This window comes from Barbatula barbatula (assembly GCF_947034865.1).
Source record: "Barbatula barbatula genome assembly, chromosome: 22".
NCBI lineage: Eukaryota > Metazoa > Chordata > Actinopteri > Cypriniformes > Nemacheilidae > Barbatula > Barbatula barbatula.
In genome coordinates, this window is record NC_136785.1 from 7,188,118 (window position 1) to 7,208,796 (window position 20,679).

Here is a 20,679-nt window from a genome sequence, read left to right on the forward strand (position 1 = left end):
CCATGTTCTCTTCACTCTGGATTATTGCTCACAATTGTGCTGGAAAGATGTCAGCCTGTGTTTCATAACAACCGTTGAGAGTAAATCAATAACAAAAGGCCGAGGAGAATCATGCAAACCATTGTTTTGAGCTACAGAGCAAACCGTTTAGAAAAACAAGTTCATCAAGAACATTACTTACCACCATGATGGAGGTGATACAAGAGTATAATTTTCGGATGCGGATTTATATAAACAACATGACAATAACGCAACCTAAAACGATCTTCTCCAATCTGTACTACAAGAGTGTTGGTGTACTGTTGCTAAAACAATTTTCAGCTCTCAATTTTTTCCAAATAAAACATTTACTCCCTTCCAAGTTGTAAAGACTGCGTATAAAACACAGAAACAGAAGCTATCTAAAACGTCAGTATTGTTTTGTCTACGGCACAAATACACTTAGTTCCTTTCTTCAGTAACGTATGCAGCGAACTGACTTTATAATAATATTTATGTTTTTTTTATTAAATTTTGTCTTGATAAATGACCAAAATTGTTTTCACCTTCTGTCAGTGAATTTACGTGGATAGAATTGGATGTTAGATCGTCCTTCTTAAATCTTCAATGTTTTTTTACTACACAGGATCATGAAACTCTCTTATATTTATTTATTTAGCTGAACACCAAATGCCTATTTAACAGATTTAACATTGATATGCAGATGTTGGGTTCTTTGACCACAATGTCTATCAATAAAAGAGCCTGACTGAAGGATTGAAGTGTCTCACACAAAAGACGCATCTCATTGACTATTCTTTATGGTTCTATTAATGTAATCTAGTGAAATATAGAAATCCTTCATCAAGCCCAACATATCTGACTTGACCAGAATGCAGAAAATGTTTGGTGCTCTTGCCCCATCTTGTGGTAGAAAGAAGTAAGTCATACTGTCATATTGACTCAAGATCATCAAACTAGAATTTGTCATTGTTGATAGGTACGTTCTACATTACCCGATCTGTGGTCATAGTCTCAAAACGACGTATCTGGGTACGGCGGTTACATCATCTTATTAAACTAATCCACGTGTATCGTTGACAACGGGGAAACTTTGCGACAGTATTTACGACACACCTATCAGACAATTGAGTTAATCAACCACATGGGTAAACATACATCACAACGGTAGTTTGTCACATTTACATATTGCGGTTGAGCTTGGTATCGCAGTCTAAATTCAAAATATTTGAGAGACAAGTTTAGCCATGTAACGGTTCTTGTCGGTTTATTTAGCTTGTTATCAGAAATAATCTACAGGCATGTATGCGAGTGCGTATAATTAATGGTGCTTAAAAATGTCTGCCAGATTACGACAACCTTTGGCTGGGACGTTACACGTCATTGTGCATTTGAAGCTCACAAATAATGCAACATGGCACAAATCTCTTAAAACATAGATGGGGATTAATTCACAGGGTAATTACAAGGCAACACATTTTTAATAAAGTTTGAAAGGATTGACGGAGGCTTGGTGGTGGTAACGATGATATCGAGCGACCTTAAGTAGATAGCATCGTGTTAGCTTTTTACTTCTGCCGAATGTATTTCGCATTCAAAAGTAACAAATGTGGTGTATAATATCTTGATAGACAAAACGTATAAACATTTGTTAATCACAGAGCTTATGTTTGCCATTTTCCAAAAGTCTATGTGAAAAATGCATAGGCTTTCGATCTTGGAAACCCATGCGCCGCTAACTTCAATGTTGGCCTACAAAAATACGTCATCTGCGACCCTATAGGCACAACACCGGAAGTTAAGGACAGCCAAGGAACAAGCGCCAGCGCAAAACTTTGTTTATGTTGACAATTTAAAACCGTCTATATTCATAAATGTTAGTGGCTCTTTTGTCCACGGAGGAAAACGAAACATGGGACAAGTTATTTAAACGCCTTTACGTGTAAACATTGAGAGCTTGCTCATTCTCTAATGAACCAATACAGAAACACGACATTTGTTTTGCACTTTTGAGGAAAACGTTTTGTTTTTGCGATGCTTTTAAAACGGCTTCCATGAAAAGAATAATCGTTTATTATTCTACCTGACAGCGTAATGGTACATCTCCGGAACCATTGAACATTTTATAGGTTTTAACTTCTAAGTGAAACTACGGTCGTTTCTATGGGTCTCTATATGGCTCAAAAACACTACATAAAGGAATTTTCAATGGTAGACAGCTGATGGATAAACTGTTTTTGTAATTGAAATAATTAAAATGTCACAATGTGTACACAAATGTCTTACCTTTTGATAATTGTCATGTAGGCTACTACAGTAAACACCGCAGTACTTTTTGTAAACTACAGCTGTGCAACTGCACCAAAATCCATCTGAATTTTAATCCAATTGGTATTGAGATTTGAGTAATACACGAACGAGCGGAGAGGGGCGCTATCGATCTGCTGTTGTTCGCTGTAGAAAAACGCTTTTCTCTAGATTCGGAGCGCATTACACCTTACAAGAGCAGATGATCTGGAGCCTGGCGCAGATGTTTAAGTGTGACACAGACCAGATAAGAGCACTTCAGTCTCCCGCAGACTGTGATGGAATATGACAGTTCATAGAAGGACGTGTGGATTCACAAAGACATCGGAAACACGAAGCCCCTGGGTGAGTAAAGTTATCTGAATGATGCTCACATTAATGTCTTCGAGTGCTAAATGTGCAACAGGTTATTGTAAGCGATAAAAAGTACGGTTTACAGTACGCACGCTCAAGAACATGTGTTGTTTTATTATTAGCAAAACGTAAGAATGTCTTTTATGTATTTTAGTTTGCTTTATCTGAATTTACCACTTTTCTGATATGTTACATATTAAAATAGACCATTTTAAAAGTTATTATGTTGAATTTTCAAAGGAACGAAATAAATGCGAAGCATTCAATTTGAGAAACATGTAGCATTTACCTGCAGCTGTCAAACATAAATCTTAAAGGGTTCACCCAAGAATTTTAATCTGTCATCGTTTACTCACCTTCGAGTGGTATGATAACAGTAATTTCCTACTACGGTAGTCAATGGGGGGGATAGATCTGTTTGGTTATATGCATTCTTCCAGAACAAAGACATTTGGATTTTATACAGAACATGGATGGATGAAAAAAATGTGCAGTGACACTTGAAATGAATTGTTGTGTTGTTGAAAAGACAAAGTATGTAATAGATCGCTCTTACAGTAACAGTCAATAATAGTAACATTGTGACAGCGTTCCACCAGGGAAAGATTATTGCATTACTAAGATCCCTTATATTACTCGATCGGTTTTGAAACATCACTTAATGTGATTATAGGATTATTTATTGCATTTCCATAACTCATTTTATACATTGTTATAATGTTGCGTCACATCTGTCACATAGACCGCAATTATGTGACCAATATGTGTTTTCAGACCATCACAGTTCTCAAGCATGGGCATCATGTTTGTACTCTTGGTGAATATGTCACTGTCATCACTTGTTATATGAGGCTGGTGGCTGATGTTTACTTCTTTTGTGCTGGAACCGGTTATTTGCATTTTCTTTATACTTTGCTTCAGTCTAAACAATTGTTAAATCTATCCAGAACGGAACGAATTGACAGATAGTCACATTCTTTGTTAGGATTGCTCTGTATTCTTCAAACTCCGCCAGTTAACCATGTTTGAAATCCTTTCAGCTGAATTGAAAAGCGAGGCCTCATCTTACAAGACAAGATTAGTAAAAGTTTGTGCCGCATCACATGGTATCAACTTTTTGTGCTTTAGTTCAGCTTTCTCTCACGCTTCACTTTAAAAACTGCCCTAAGAAAGTTGTGTATATCAGCTGTCGTCTCAGTATAACTGTATTTGGTTCAGTGTATGTGATACAGGGCTGTTATAATCATGAGGCTCATTTGAAACACAAACGAAAGCAATAGAGGCACGAAAGAAGCATCCAAACTGTAATACACACTTAAGCCACCCAGCTGGGCAAACACATCACCCGCTTCAACTGTTTACCCTACGAAAGCTCTTTCCACTACTGCGTGAGTTATGGGTCCAGTGCCACAGGCACTCGGTGCGAATTGGCCACAGAGAGATCGGAACTAATGATGATGTAGTGCATGTACTTGGGGTTGTCCTTTTCATCACCAACTTGCCTACATTATTTAAAAAGGCATGATTTCTGTTTTATATATATTAAAAATAATACAAATGTATTAAAAAGATTATAAAATAAAAGAATCATTGAAGAAAATGTTGAAATGCGAAATTAAAATCTGTGAGGTTTTACCCAGTCTCAACAAAAAAATATTCTCTGAAACACAAAAGAACATTTTGAATAATGAACTGTTTGCTCTTTATCGTGCAGTTACAATAAATAAAGACAAAACTATATAGTTCAGAATGGAAGCTTATGTTCATATCTTCATGAATTAGACCATAGCACTTCTGTCATGGATGTGTCAAGATTTCAGGGTAAATTTCATTTGGGTTGAATAAACTAACCCTGTAACATCTTGCAAGGGATAGTTCTTAAGATTAGGACATATCATGGGGTTGTCATGCCTCATATTTACATGTTTTATCCCAAAAGCAAGTGCTTTTCATTAAAAAAACATGCTAACAGCTTGATTTGGTTTCTATTCAACATCAATGCTGAAAAATATGATGAGTTTGAGAAATTGTATTTCACCCACAGGAGAGGGACTGGAGTGTCTTGTGTGGGGAAAAAATCATCTGACATTTTCCAAACAGATTACCAGTGATGGCCACAGCATCAGACACAGCAGTCAAGTACAAACTTATGAAACATCTCACAAAATGACCAATTTTACTGTGTAGTTGAATAAAAATAGAGTGATGTGTCTTATTTTGTTGTAGTTTAGTGGATGATGTTGTGTCTAAACACATTTTCAACCCTTTGGAGAGGATCACCCTATCTATCTTCCTGGTGACGGTCATCATAATGACTGGTCTTGGTAATATGCTTGTGATGGTGGCAATCTGTAAAGACAGGCAGCTAAGGTAATAGCTTCAAAGGCAAATAAATACATTTAAAGGGATAGTTCACCCCAAATTCTTATGTCTTATTGCATGTACTGAAAAGTATTTCTCTGACCTTTGAACACATTTTTATAAGTTCGATTGTGCTAAATAATATTAAGTAATATATTTCATTGTTAATATAGGAAGAAGAAGACCAACTTCTTCATCGTATCGCTGGCGTTTGCAGATCTTCTGGTTGCTCTTGTTGTCATGCCCCTGGCAGCCATAGAGCTGATCACAGGTCAATGGCGTTATGGAGAGACGTTCTGCCTGGTCCGTACCTCACTGGATGTGCTGCTAACCACTGCATCTATCCTGCACCTGTGCTGCATTGCACTGGACAGGTGAGTGTTCAAGGAAGCTGTCAAATAGAAACTGGAGATGAAACGGCATAATCTGGACATTTTGGATTTCGAGGGTCCCTCCTAAAGCCCTCCTAAAATGTGTAAATTAACTGAGAAAATTATCAATGGACCACGTTGTCTCCTATTTCATGGTTTGGAGGAGCAGTTGTCTTTTGTCCTTTTTAATCATTCATTTTGTCCCTTAAAAATTTGTTTTTTTAATCTTTAAATACACAAATTTACTGTGTCATATTCAATGTGTCAAAAAATATTCCACATTTTCCAGAATTGCAGGAATTACACTTAAAATACAGAGACTAAGTCCTTCTTAACAGTTCAAGCACTGTAAACTTGCAACGCCAAATTACAATGTGTCACATTTTCTCTCCGTTCCCCTGCCATGCTTTATACAGAGCATATACTTTATACTCACATAAAACGTAAAGTAAAACGTGTTAAAAATGTGTTGAAAAGAACCACATAGTAAATGGCTCCATGCTAACTCCAGGGGCTTGTCTACGTGTCAGCTTATTATGTGTAATTTGTTTTGTTGTTTATGCAAATTCTCTCTTGCTCACCCATTAGGAAGTACGGAGATTCCTTTAGCCCGATAGCGAGCAGCTGTGATTTATGCATCGCATCTGGTCCATATGGCAGTAACACGACTCATTCTTAGTCTTACTGGGTCTCTCAAAACCTCTCTATCGATCTCTCTCTCTCTCTCTCTCTCTCTAGCACCAAATCATTTCAACCCACGGTGTCACCAACTATCTATATGATTCCCATGACTCCTGATGTGTTTTCCTCTGCGGTGTCCAATTTATTTTATGGTGTTATGTATGATTCACAGCATTGGTTTTTCATGGAAATGTTAACCGAAGCATTGGGGAGTATTAGAGTATGTAAGGAGGCAGTGGTTACGCAAGATTGCCTGACTGCATGAGTCATTCAAAAAATGTTTTGCTTATCTTAATAACAGGTACTATGCCATTTGCTGCCAACCTTTGGTGTACAATAACAGGATGACAACTGTGAGAGTATCATGGATGCTGGTCGGATGCTGGGTCATACCGATTTTCATCTCTTTCCTACCCATCATGCAAAGCTGGAATACCATTGGAATCGAACAGCTTGTAAGTGAAAAGTTCTGCGTATTGGATTCATTCTTACTTTTTTCTTTTGCATCACTGTTTAGGCTACATTCATATATTAGGCTAGTGCTTTGAAAATACATACATTGTACATTTCTTGTCACTTCCGATCCGATCCTAGATGTCTGGGGGCCCTATGCAAACCTTTGTGTGGGGCCCTTGTCATAATAGTTCAAATTAGAGAAGCATAACTGTAAACTATAAGAAATAATAATAATCAATGAACACACTTAAATTAATAAAAACTGAAAGACAAAAGAACTTTAAACTGACAGAAAGAACAATTAAGTATCACATTAATTAACATTTTGATTCATATGTAAATAATCCTTTACCTAAAGTAACACTTGGTTATGGAACCATCTAGCTTTTTAATAACCAAATGAGTATGAATATACAGTAGTTTACTCAAGAAAGCCAAGCATACAAAAACACATCAATAATTCTCTAAATGTGATGACACAAAAATTACATGTTATCATGAGCAAATGAAAAAAGTGGATTGCATTGGTGTGCATTATAGCTGAGACTCCCATGAACATTGTACAGCTGGTTTTGTGAATTTAATGCTATTGAAGTTAGAATAGTAATGTGTATGTAACTGTGGAGACGGTCCCTAAATTTACGACTATCGAATGTCCCCACTCAAACCAACTCTATACCAGTGGACAAATACTGAATTTGTAAATCAGTATTTGCATAATTTGGCAAAATGAATAAGACTTTGAAATAGAACAAAAACACATGCCTTCTTGTTATTTTGCGTCACATTGCGGTCGTTTTTTTCCGTTAGAGACTGTTGCTTCGTTTTGAAGCCATGACCATATCTAAAGACGCATCATCACATTATGCACATGTCATCACCAGCGCGCACTGCATGATGTCCGAATATCTCACACTACTGAAATAAATTAAGTATTAAAAAGAAATGATTCCAAATTATTCCTGTAAAGTTTGTAACGGAACACAGAAAGTTGAATCCGCGTCTTGTAGACATTAGACATTTTGATTCGGTACTCAAGGAGGCACCTGGTGGTGCAGGGGCCCTACACAACTTGTGTAGTTTAAATATGATTTTACTTTCAAGAAAGAAATGAGTGAAATAGTGTTAGTTGTGCTAAATGTATGTCGGTGTGATTTATTTGGTCCAGATATTTGTAAATTGTAAAAATAAAATCAAAAAGTTCAGACCGTGATTAAATGATTTCAAAATAAAGTTTTTTTGTGTGCGTGGCGTGTATATTTAAATGTATATACAATATAAACACACAAACTTCCATGTATGAAGTTTTATGTTTATCCATAATGTATTGAATGCATTATTATTAGTAATGATAATAATTCTTGTTATTATCATTATTTTTATGAATAATAAATACATTGTATTTAAATATAAATGTATATATCTTTATGTAAATATTTGTATCAAGAGAGAATTAATCTTTGTTATAAAACAAGTAAAATAACGAAAACAGATATTTTTTTTAACTGGTTGTTTGAGAGCATATGTGACTACCACCCCGGGTGACAACTAGCCCCGCTCTCTCCACGCATTAATTATAATATTTGTTTTTGTTGCAATTCCCCAGATAAAAGAAAGAAACCCTTCCAGTAATAAAACCTCCTGCGTGTTCATCGTGAACCGACCCTACGCCCTGGTTTGTTCAGCCGTGGCTTTCTATGTACCTCTGGGACTGATGGTTCTTGCCTATCAGCGAATCTACGTAACTGCTATGGGGCACGCTCGGCGAATCGGCTCCCTTCACCGGGCCGGCTCGGCACATTCGACCTACCCTAACCACGATCAACATGGGTCCAGACGCCTGAAGAATGAAACTAAAGCAGCCAAAACATTGGCCGTTATCATGGGCTGCTTCTGTCTGTGCTGGGCACCCTTTTTTGTCACCAACGTGGTGGAGCCCTTCACCAATTACAGCGTGCCACCGCAGATCTGGACAGCTTGGCTCTGGCTGGGCTATATCAACTCAGGCTTAAACCCGTTCCTCTATGCTTTTCTGAACAGGGCTTTTCGAAGAGCCTTTCTTATGATACTTTGCTGTGGAGATGAGCGCTATGCCCGGCAGGGGGGCTTTAGTCCAAGCAGACAACACTCAGAGTCTGTCAACGGAACCTCCATTTCTCTCAGGTACAGTTAGTCCCTTCTCAATACACTGGGCTTTAAGAAATGAATTCTGGGAGGAAATAGATGAAAGATAACTTTGCATGTAAGCGTGTGTTTATAGCTTCTTCTGAGAGATTTCAGGTTGGACACGCTAAATCATTGTTTATTTTTGTTGTTGTCTGTCAAAGGTCATGAAAGATAAAGGAAAAAATGTTTGTTTGATTGTTTAATCGTATATTCTGTTTTTGACGTTCGCTTAAAAGGTTTTGAAATGATAAAAGATATCAATTCTATACATTATCATCTACACATTATCAGAATCTTTACCAAACCCATGCTAATTCCATACAGGCTTTATGAGGCACTTAAAAATAACATAATCGGCTAATACACGCACTGCATCTTTGAAAGTGAAAAGCTCTTTAGCCACAAGAGCTGGTAGAAACTTCAGCAGCAAGTGTTTCCACACATTGGGTTGTTTTTGCCCTCATGGTTTCGGAGTGTTTTAGTGGGCTCTCCCATTACAAAGGCAATTGCGGCCCCACTGGCTCTGCATAAGTGGTGCTGGGATGGATGACATCATTGCGCCTCTTGATCAAAACAGAAAGCACATCAACATTTTATTTTACGATCTGCGAAAAGCAACACAGGCATTTTATATACACCACTGTTTATTTAACCATACTTTATTTGTGCACTTCCATTATTTTGGTATGTTTTTCCCCATTGATGTTTTGACCTTACTGATTTTGTGACCAATGCCAGCACTTTTAATGTCTCAGTGGTTAGACATCTCTCCCAGCAAAATACTTGTGGTCTTATGCTGCAGTATAATAGGAGGATCTTTATGATTTGCTTTGAGACCGTAATTGTTTTTGGGAAACAACAGATTTTATTACTGTTAAATGGTGGTAGACAAAACATTATGTCTAGTTCGCATGCATTGCCCCTTATTCATTTCTAGAGAGAATTTCGCCAGAACCGACCGTCTGTTGGCCGTTGCGCTTTAAGTGTTTATATTGCAAAGCTTATGCCCAGGGAGTGTAATTCTGGAGGCACAAAAACAAATATTACGATATTAGAAACACGCCGTCGCTTTTGTTTTTAAAATCAGCCTGGGACAAAAAGCAGATGGCTCTTTTTCCGCACTCAGTGTAATTATAGAATTGATAATACAGAAGCTACATGTACTTAGACGCACCACGGGTATGAGTGATCTCCGAGGACACCTTTAAAAAGGGCTTCCTTAAAAATTGTTTGGCTGTAATAATAGTCGGAAAAATGCAAATAAATTATATTATGAACACAATAAATTATATTATGAAATACACATTTCATTATGAAATCACAAGAATTTAGGTGAATGGATCTTCACCTAGACTGGTGGAACTAATTATTTTTTACACCTTTGGGTTTTTTATAGTAAGATGCCGTTCAGTAATGCGCCAAAGGTTTTACATTAACGTTTTCATAGACATAAAAAAAATGCAATCCAGTAGTATAAAAATCACACTCTAACAAATGCCAGCATTGGGTCAAAAAGGACGATCACAACCATTGGGTTGGATGAACATCATTTACAACCGAACAGTTGGGTTCGTCCCTGTTTGACCCAATACTTGAAAAATGTATGTCACATACACAGCCAAAAAAATGTAAAGTCATGATGATAATTTACACTAACTCTTTCTCTGAACAGGTAGTGTTCTAGCGTTTGTTGAATGTATTAGCATTGATTGTATTATTGCTTATTTTGACAATTGTGACATATCGCTTATTGCTCCCTGAACTCTTTGTAAGTCGCTTTGGATAAAAGCGTCTTCTAAATTTAAATATACCATGAAAAAGCTAAATAGTTTCCCTGACCACAACAGGTAGAAGAGTCCGTCATCAGAATGACTAATTTCTTTTAACAGTTTTCCTGGCTATGGTCCATCATCGTTTGCTTATATATGGACTGCAGGTCGGGGAGTTTGGTGCGGATGATGCGCTCGGCTGATCGTACCACCCTTTTTAGAGCCAGTCCATCCTGTTTAGTGCAGTTTCTATCAGCTTAGTAAACATATTTACGTGTTTTTTGCGCTGTGAAGCTTATAGAGCTACAGTATTTACGAAACTAGTAACAGACAGTTGCACTTATCAACCACATGGGGTAACATTGAGCAAAGGTTGTATAGCATTTCTTTAAACCTAAAATAGCTTTAAATGATGATATGTCCCAGTATTTGTTTTTAGTAAGCACTCGTGAGTAAATTAAAGGTGTATGGTTACATCAATGTAAATCTAATATTCATGTATTTCAGTTCCTGCATTAATTTATAGAATATGGTTTACACTAGATAGTGTGCATTTATGTGCTCACTATGCATTTCTGGGAGTGGCAGCTAAATATGATCATTTATGATCAATGCAGAAGAAAAACGACACCAGAAAGCAGGTCGATTTTAAAACGTTCTGGTATAAACAGCTTGTTAGAAAGTTTGGTACGCGTTCAAACACTTGAGTAGTTGCTAGTTAATCCCTGTTTTCCCGAGGTAGTGTGCGTTAAGAGGATGTTTCTGAAAATATTCATTATGCCTTTGATTTTCAAAACTATGAGCATAATGATTTGTTACTTGTCCCCTGAAATTGATCTTATATCCTAATGAATGCAAAACATTCAGCTTGCTTGACTGCTTTACCACACTTCAATTACTCCAGTGTTTTTCTTATTAAATCAGCCCTCAAAATCTACATAAGGATAAATGTAAGGATTTAGACTTGCACGTAGGCTCTTTGTTAGGAGTAAATCAGTCCTTTGCAACACGAGCAAATACGCAGCAAGAGGTGACGTGAGGTTTTTATATGAAAGCCACGACCTTGATTCTCTGTATGAAGTATTTTAGCACTGAATTTTTCCCACTTTGTTCATGATGAGTGGTGATGCAGAAAGGGTGTCAAAAACACAGCTCTCTCTGCTTCAGTTTCCATAGAGATTACTCTAATGGCCACCATCCAACAAACCTTCAAACACCCCCCCTTATCTGTCAATCACAGCACTTTAGCTTATTTCCTGTCACTTTTTTCCTAATGCTACTATTTTTTTCCTGAACAGTTCTTAGGCATGTCTGGAATGTGACATTCGGCTAACCTAAGTAACAGTCGGACAGCTTAACATTAGAGCCATGTGGTTTACATTTGCACATGCAGAGGACTTTCTGGTTGAGCTTTCTAAATCCGTTCAGTGTTGTCGGACTCACGTTTCGTTCGATGTGACTGAAAAAAAACTTCTACCTTGTACCTTTGGATCTCTCACTCAAACAGAACCAGGTACAGCTCATGTCAGAAGACTGTGGTATTCTATGAATGAATAATGCAGGACTAGGTCCAAGAATCTTATTTAATTTAGCATCTGGATGATTTTTTCAGAAAGAGGTTTACAGGTTTACGAGTTTGAAGGTGCGAACTGCGCTTGAGTTCAGCTGAGGTCAAATCAAAGTCTGAACTCATGAGACACACAGAAATACAACAAATATATTTTATTGATGGTTTTCAATTTTATAATGAACTTGATTCAGGAATGAAAACAGAAATCCTACTTTCTAGGACACATTTCTGCAACAATCTCAAGTGGGATGAGATGAAGGTGATGAAATTACTTTTATGGCCCCATCTGAGATTATGGCCATTGTTGTTAATACTGCCTATAAAAACGTCCTGTTAGAGTTTGCAATGGTTAATGGTTTTGAGCAAACTTTGGTTGTATAGCACTTTGCAATACCTTGGACGTGCACCCTGACATAACTTTTTCAACACAAAAAATTTGTTCACTGTGATTAAAACCATTGCTGAACTAACTGACACGGCAGTAAAGATATTAGAGTGCCTTAAATATTGATTCAGACATTCTAGGCCCTAGAATCTAGGTTGTCAGCCATAATAATGTAATAAATAATGTGGCTTCTTTTAAGGCCTTAAAGCACGGGTCTTCAACTAATTTTCTTTGAGGGCCACATTCCAGAAGTATAAATAGGATGGGGGCCAGTTTTTTTTATCATATCCTAATTTTTTCAGTTATTTTGTATTTCTGTTATTTATTGGATTTTGTTCCTTTTATACTGTGTTTGTTACTGTTACCTTCAGATCATATATTAAAACATGCAGTCAGAAATTACATCCGGTATTTGTGCCTTTTTTATGAAATTTAATTAAAGGGATATTGTCTTTTAAATTGTATTTTATATTCCTTGTTGCATTAGTTTACCCAAAAATAAAATGTCTGTTAATTTACTTAACCCCAGTCCCTCCAAGATGTGGGTGCCATTTTTTTCAAGAAGATTTTTATGTATATATTTGGTTGAAGTAATAAAAGTAAAATCAATGAAAGTCAAACACGCTAATACATTTAGCACAAAAGTTATCCCTGACCCTTGTGACGTTAAACTGGAGCCTTATAAAACGAATCAGTTGATCTGTGCAAAAAGCTGTGCGTCTTCAGGTGAATTCCAATCGCGATCATGTGCCCCACTCACTAAAAAGGGCAGATCCTTTAAGTTCTGGAAGGAGATGAACAGCAGTTTCGTAAATGTAGCGGTTTAAATCATGCATAGCAGTGGCGGTTTTAGGCACGGGCGAACCGGGCAGTCGCCCGGGGCGGCATTTTTTCATGTCACGTGGGGGGCGGCACCGGCACGAGCAGTAAAAGAAACTCTGGGCCGCCGCAAATCGGTTATCTATTATCTATTCATTCATTGTGTGGGAAATTGGCGCCCCTGTATGCTGAAAAGATAAAGGTATGCAACTATAATGTTCTCTCTGTGTTATGATTACTGTATCCATGTTGCCATGTTGTGTGAAAAGACACTACGGTGTTTAGCCTAGTCGTTAGAGCGCCCGACTCTCATTCCGACAGATGCCGGTTCGAGACCCGCGCAGGGCAGGTAATCAATCAACACTTATACAACAAATTTGGTTTTAAGTCAACAAACACGAGATCTAATTTCACCATAATATTGTGCTTTGCAACAAAACTGTTACAAGTTCAGTTATTATTATTTATTTCCATCTGTTGGGTTAACGTAAGGTCCCGTAATGAGCAAACTGAATTTTCCAATCTGTAGCTAGTTTCTGAGACGAACATAACCATTGCTATTTATTTGCTACATCACACATCTCATGAATATGAAGGTTTTATGCATGTTTATGACAACTGTCATTAAGTGTCATTCGCTCAATTATGACATTTTTAATGCAAATATTGTTTGTTTGAGTTCTTTGTTGACAACTTTACATTAACCAATACATCTTAACCTGTCATAATTGTCATAAAACATGACATAGCAGATTAATAATTGAATGTAAGACACTACTTAGCTGGTGTTTCGGCATCTAACCATATTGCCTTAGAGACACTTCTGTACGCGTCACAGTTGTTTTATTTGACAGAACAAACATTTTACTTGTACGGTCAACAGAAAGTTGGCCATCCCATCGCTCACCCCCTACCAACCACGACAAACAATATAACACACCGGATATAAAGGAAACGGAAGTGAACACAACAAAACACGTGATTACAAATAACCAATAAGAAGATAAATGAATTAAGGCCACTACAGCTGGGTTAACTGTCATATTGGTTTTGACATTGGCTGTCATGAGGCCATTATAACTGTCATGAATCTTTTTCTGACCACTTTTTTTCCAGTGGTACAAATTGAATGTCAGTAAAATATCACTAAGTGTTAATACTCTGTCAAATTGTTTTATAACAATGTCATGTATACTTTTCTTGACCTCAACTACAGTGGTACAATTACATTTTATTGACAAATTCAATTTGTACCACTGTAGTTTAGGTCAAGAAAAATATGATATAATTTAGTTTTTTCGAGGGGGGGGCGCTCAAAGATGTTCTCGCCCGGGGTGCAATTCAATGTAGAACCGCCACTGATGCATAGGTAATGAATGCTGCGATAAAAACAACACAATTTCCCTTTATCTGAAGGTTTCCTTATTCCTTTATCTACCGTTCATGTGCTGTACCCTTCATGCAGTTAGTTTCAAGGGCATAAGACGTTTTGGAATGCGACCTATCGCGTGTGCAAACCGACTGCCCGTGGCTGTGGATTGCCGATTATAACGTTGCAAATAACATTACGTTTTCTGGACAAAGCGATCAAATCGCTTTATATGAACACAGTATCATCACGAGCCGCGGGAATTTCTTTTGTAGCAGCATTTTGGAGTTCAAAGATGTGGCGTCTCAGGACGTGCATTTCTTGAAGCACACCACTCTTAAAGTGTCTCCACTTATTTGAAATGTTAAGGTGGGCCACCTAAAGATGACTGGCGGGCCGCCAGTTGACTAGCCTTGCCTTAAAGACTGTCATTAAGATCTCAGACAGACAGAGACAAGAGATGTTGAAATAGGATTATATGTCTTATTGATTTTAAAATGTACTTTCACAAGGTTTTTCTTTAGACCAATCCAACTAATAAGAAGCAATAAAGGCCACGGCATACTTGACTTTCCGCTCACGCACAAAGCGTCTGAATTCAACACATGCGAAAAACAAATGAGTATGTGTGCTTTACCAGACCTTCATAGTGCCCCCTTGGGACCGCCATGTGTCATGATCCCACCTTCCTAGCAGCTGTACCTCTTGTTCAGCCCCATTTCTTGTGTCCGATTTGGAAGCACATGGCCCTCATTAGCTTACACCCTTCTCCTATTGTCCTCATTACCTCCCCTTAGTTTCTTCCCTATTAAAAACGCTTTTAACTTCTCGTTTTGTGTTTTTTTACAAACATTCCTACAGATTTGGAACGACATAAGGATGAGTAAATTACGATAGACTTTTCATTTTGTTTCATAACTCTCCATTTAAATAAAAAATCCAGTGGCTTGTGGCATATGTCTGCACTGGGTCAGTTTATTGCTTTGTTGAAAAATCTGTGAAACAAGCTGCCATTGTAAAAATAACGAGGCAAGACATACCGGTGCCTAGGGCGTAATATGAACACTTGTTATCTTGACTCTTTCACTGTAGGATAAATTTGAGCATTTGACAGTAATCCGCTATAGTTCACTGCTAAAGATGATGTTTCCATGTTTGGTCAAAAATGGGGAAGATTTAGTCTCAGCTGCACCAAATCCAGGTCAATGTCAGGACAAGTTATGAGATGGTAATCAGACTAATGTACCGTGTTGTGCATGCACATCTATTTTTATATCATTCTCCCCGCAGCTTTAGAAAGGGTTTGCAGACAGACACACATCACATATTTATCTGTTTTTTATTGGCCTATTACAGAATTGTCAGTATTAGAAACGTTTTAGAGAGTACAATCATCAATTTTGACTTAAGTTATCTGTATCTGTAGCTCATACTTCATTTATTTTGATAAATTGTGAATCAAGGATCACGTGTTATGATTTCTGAATGATTAAAAATGTCTCCCGTCAGTATTTTGCTCATGTTTTCAACAGGTTGAGAGTGCATGTTTTACTGCCAATGGCTGATTGTTCAGGGGACGCGAGAATTTGTACCACTGGTGTATGTGAACATATGGGTCCAATGTAAAAGCAGTGCCAATTTGTCAGGGATGATTGTTAGAAAATGACTGGAACGGAGATTTGGCGGGGAGGAATTGCAGTGCTGGCCAACATATCAGCATACTATAGCCTTGTTAGCAATTCGGACTGACAGTTTTGAAAATATTTTTTCTTTTCTAAGTAAAATGTACAAGGCTTTCTCAAGAAGAACGAGGACATATTGATTTAAGCGAGGAATCCATGTCCTTCTGAGGTTTGATAAATCACAGATGTTTGAGATGTTTCTCTGATCATGCTTTGATGTGGTTGTGATTTGGATATCAAAATGAACTCGGGAAAGGTTTGTTTGGTCAGATATATCTGCACACATTCGCTGGGCCCCCTATTGTCGATCACCCACACTGCCTCGTTTTTCTTTAGCACGGCTATTTTAATTCTTGAATATTTATTGTTATTATAATTAGTATTGTTGTTGTCGTCAAATCTTGACATCAAAATTAAATAATTGTGAAGTAAATAAATTAAAACAATATAATAAAATACTAAAACCAGTCAAATTACTGATTATTCTACATTAAGAAGTGCTGTTAGAAACAGGATTATGTTAAATGTATAGTTTATATATCAGGTACATTGATAGATGAATGAGATTAAAAATGAACATTTCACACAAGAAAAAAATAATCACGGGTTTAGAATGACACGAGGGTGGTGACATAAATCATGACAGAATTTAGAGTTTCTACTATCTTTTCAAATACAGTACATATTGTATTTTTGTTTGGTAGATCTAACTAGATTTAATATTATGTTCTAGCATTTTTATTTACTTACTATCTTCGCCCTTTACTTATCATCTCTATCATCCTATTGTTCTTTGGGCTTGTTGAAAGATTTCGGAACATTAAAGCGTCACGCTTCAAGAATACTGTAAGATACTGAATCAGTATCTTCAAATTAAGACTTAGACAAACAACAAAAAGGGTTTTAAAGCCCAGAGCATGCCTGGCCTGGGAATGGGACTCTGTTTTGGCATATGGGGAGTATTATTGGATATTAGATGTAAAATGTAGCTCATAAAAGGGGGAACTCGACTGAGCTGGATTACTGATTTTATCAGTCTGACTCTTATTATAGAACAGTTCATGAGAACGGCTTGAAAATGTATTCTAGACATGCATGTTGACCCAGAAGGTGTACTTGGTTCTTTTGGGATCTTAATAGTAAGCACTTTGATGGTTTGCCATTTTTCAGTGTGAAAGACATGAAGTGAAAATATATCTTTTTATAAATATTTGTATATAATATTTTATAAAATGTTTTTAAATAAGACTGTCTAAAAGGCATTCCAGTCATGGATACTTGATACTGACTTTCTCAAAACAGATTTATCTCTGAGGGTGTTTTGCTGCAAGTACTTATAAATAAAAAATCTTTATGTCTTGATTTGATCAGAATAACTTAATCAGATTTCACTTTCCCATTCTATGTTAATCGCATTTTATTTTGGACATTAATTTACTAATACTATTCTATACTAATAAATCAAAACTTTACAAAGCAAACATATTAACAGAAATAAATCTTTCCCACTAATGATTTTTCCTCTCTTACTCAATTGGTCTGTTCCCTTGTACGACTCTGTATCAAAACCATGTGAACATGCAGCGTTAGTTGAAATAATACATTAAAAATATATATTTTTGTAATAAAGAGATCGTGAGGCCAGATTTTAAGAAGGATGAAGAGACAGGAGAGCTGAGAAAGTGATGAGGAACAGTATTATCCCCCAGCATATTAAACCCATAATTCAATTCTGCTTTTTCGCCAACATACAGCTTATGTTGCGTTATACCGTGTTTTATATGTTGGGGTCAAAAGAGTTCTGTTAATGCAACACAAATGATGCTGTTGACATGACAATAATGTGTACAGACTTGGTAGATGAGCTTTATCCACTGCAGATCTTCAGTTAGAATGATTGTAGAACTAGAGCCGTATGAATGATTTGAAGTAGGGGGACCAATCATAATCCTAGTCACATTTTCTTTTTGGGTGGATTTCTTTAAGCTTTTATTTGCATCTCAGTTATCCGAACGTTTGTTCCATCAAATAAAAACTGTGCCAACCATTCCTGGGGATGGTTGCATAAACTAACTAGTTTTAGTTTCTTCAAGACTGGTCATAACTTCTTTAAATCAGTTACATAAAACGGTAGATTGGGCCAATTGAAATATGAAAAGTAAGACTGATTTGTCCGAACGAATTGCTGGTCTGTGAGACTAGTTGTTAAAACGCAGTCTCACCGGCTACTTTAATGCAACTGGGCCCTGGTCTCACCTAATAAAAGTAAAGATATGAATAGACCAAACACAATATGAACTTTTCAACCTTTCTCATGGTTTGTGTGATTGTGTTATTGCTGATTTTGGAAGGGCTTCATTTAACTGAGATTAATCTCTTTGGACTGTTTTCTGTTTCTGTTTTCTATCATGAGATTGAAATAACATTAATAGAGACTGTGATTCATTCGTTCTTAAAGGAAAAATATAGTTTTTAGGATAAAATACACAGAAAGATAAAAGGTCAAATTAGTTTGTATATACTGACTCACATTTGATCCGGTCTTCAAAAGCAACACTCTGGTTTTGCCAAAATGTAAAGAGAGTCAATTTGTCTTATTAAAACCAGTTAAAGAGGTTTTGTGAGTTTGTCACACATCCAGCTTGTGTCCAAGCATCTGTTTACAAAGATGTGACAAATATAAATTATAATGAGCTATTCTTTCCAAAGACATAATTGGGGTGTGTAAATTATGATAAAATGTCATTTCCTAACTTATGGGGAGAATGTTACGTTGCCCCTGACAGGATTTTGAAATATATTTTATTAAAATAAAGATATGTGCACTTGAGCTTGAAGTGCTATTTTTTCCAACACAGCTGAAAATACAATTAACCTCTGTTTTTTCCCTTCAGATTGTCATTTCTTCCAAATCGAAGGTACAGTGAGAATTCCAAACAAATCCTGCCAAGTGAGTTGGAATCGCAGGACTCTGTTGGTGTTTCATAGTCCGTTCGTCATGCGGACAGGTGCCATCATAACACACAAACATCGTCCCACAGAGGAAATATATCCTGAATCAGAGGCTTCATTCTGGTTTCCCTTTTGATATGTGTTGTCCATGATAATTGTTTACCTCATTTGTAAGTCGCTTTAGATAAAAGCCTCTCCTGCAGCTCAGTGGTAAGAGCATGGTGCTAACAACGCCAAGGTCGCGGGTTCGGTCCCAGGGGATTGCACATACTTAGGAACAAATGTATAGGATAATGCAATGTAAGGCGCTTTGGATAAAAGCGTCTGCCAAATGCATAACATGTAAAAACGTGTAAATAACAGTGTTACAAAGATTGACGATAAGGTCCGGCTCTGTTGAGATTATATTAGCATGCAGGTATTTTAACCGAACTGTATAAAATCAGTATGTCTGTGGGAAGAGAAATACATACTGAAGGGTTGAAGACATAAGAGAAGTCAGCAAACTGAACAGAGGCGCCAACACAGACTGTACTTCAAACAAATTCAGTCTCTGCTGAACTGTTTTAACACTTAATGGAGTTTGTCAGCTAAACGCTTTTCATTTATAAAGCTATTCTTGTAGTTCAGCATTCAGAGAAACACTTCTGCTCCAACTGAGTCTGACAGACAGGCCCTGCTCACATTCAAGCGTGTTGGTTATTTTTTGCATTTATATTCACTCTTTCGTGTATTTATGTTTGGGCTTCTTTACGAAGAAGCTTTGCCTTGTCACCATGTGACATTTTTATTATATTGCCATGTAATCGAAGTTAATGGACGGTCTCTCACGGATGGATCAGGAAAAACTGATAATAAGATTTCCTAAACAAAATACACTTGTATCTGTTCTGCACTTCAATAAAAATTCTGTGGCATCTCATCTGTTACATAAAAGCCCTTGTTTGATGGATATGCCATTGTTATTCCCATTGCTCTCCAGACAGTTTGATGGAGGTTCCTAGGAGACAGCCGAATGGTGAACCATTTTAATTGCATAATTCTGAATATGGCCTTGAGAGCATTAGTGTGATCAGACCATTACATTGTTTTGCCCAAATGAGCCAATTATGTCGAGGCATAAGAGATGCAGATGCATCAAGTGCCACTCAAAAATTGGAACGCAACTGTTAGAGATTACAAGTTACTATCCATTTACAAATGTGAAGATATGAGTTTAGACCAATTCAAAGTTCTGAAGGCTGATGTTTCATCAAGAGGCTATGCAACATATAGTTTATGCTCTGCTATTAACAATTGACTTTAGTTCAGCAATACACATCATCTGGTATTAGCGCATAAACTCCGCCATAGTGGATAGAGCAAATATATTTGCAATGAAACAGTCTGAGTTTTCTAAAGCTCTGAAATCTCATTATGATCAAAAAAGGTTTGATA

At 37.0% G+C, this 20,679-nt stretch overlaps 1 protein-coding gene across 1 annotated transcript; it reads left to right on the forward strand.

Annotated features, from left to right (window-relative positions):
* The first annotated feature begins 2,487 nt into the window (after positions 1 to 2,487).
* LOC306911827 (5-hydroxytryptamine receptor 4) lies at positions 2,488 to 20,172 on the forward strand. The gene is made up of 7 exons (XM_079487501.1): positions 2,488 to 2,652; positions 4,706 to 4,800; positions 4,888 to 5,031; positions 5,196 to 5,396; positions 6,376 to 6,529; positions 8,137 to 8,693; positions 19,185 to 20,172. The coding sequence occupies exons 2-7, from the start codon at positions 4,772 to 4,774 to the stop codon at positions 19,276 to 19,278; spliced, it is 1,179 nt and encodes a 392-aa protein (XP_079343627.1). The 5' UTR covers positions 2,488 to 2,652; positions 4,706 to 4,771; the 3' UTR covers positions 19,279 to 20,172.
* Positions 20,173 to 20,679: the final 507 nt, after the last annotated feature.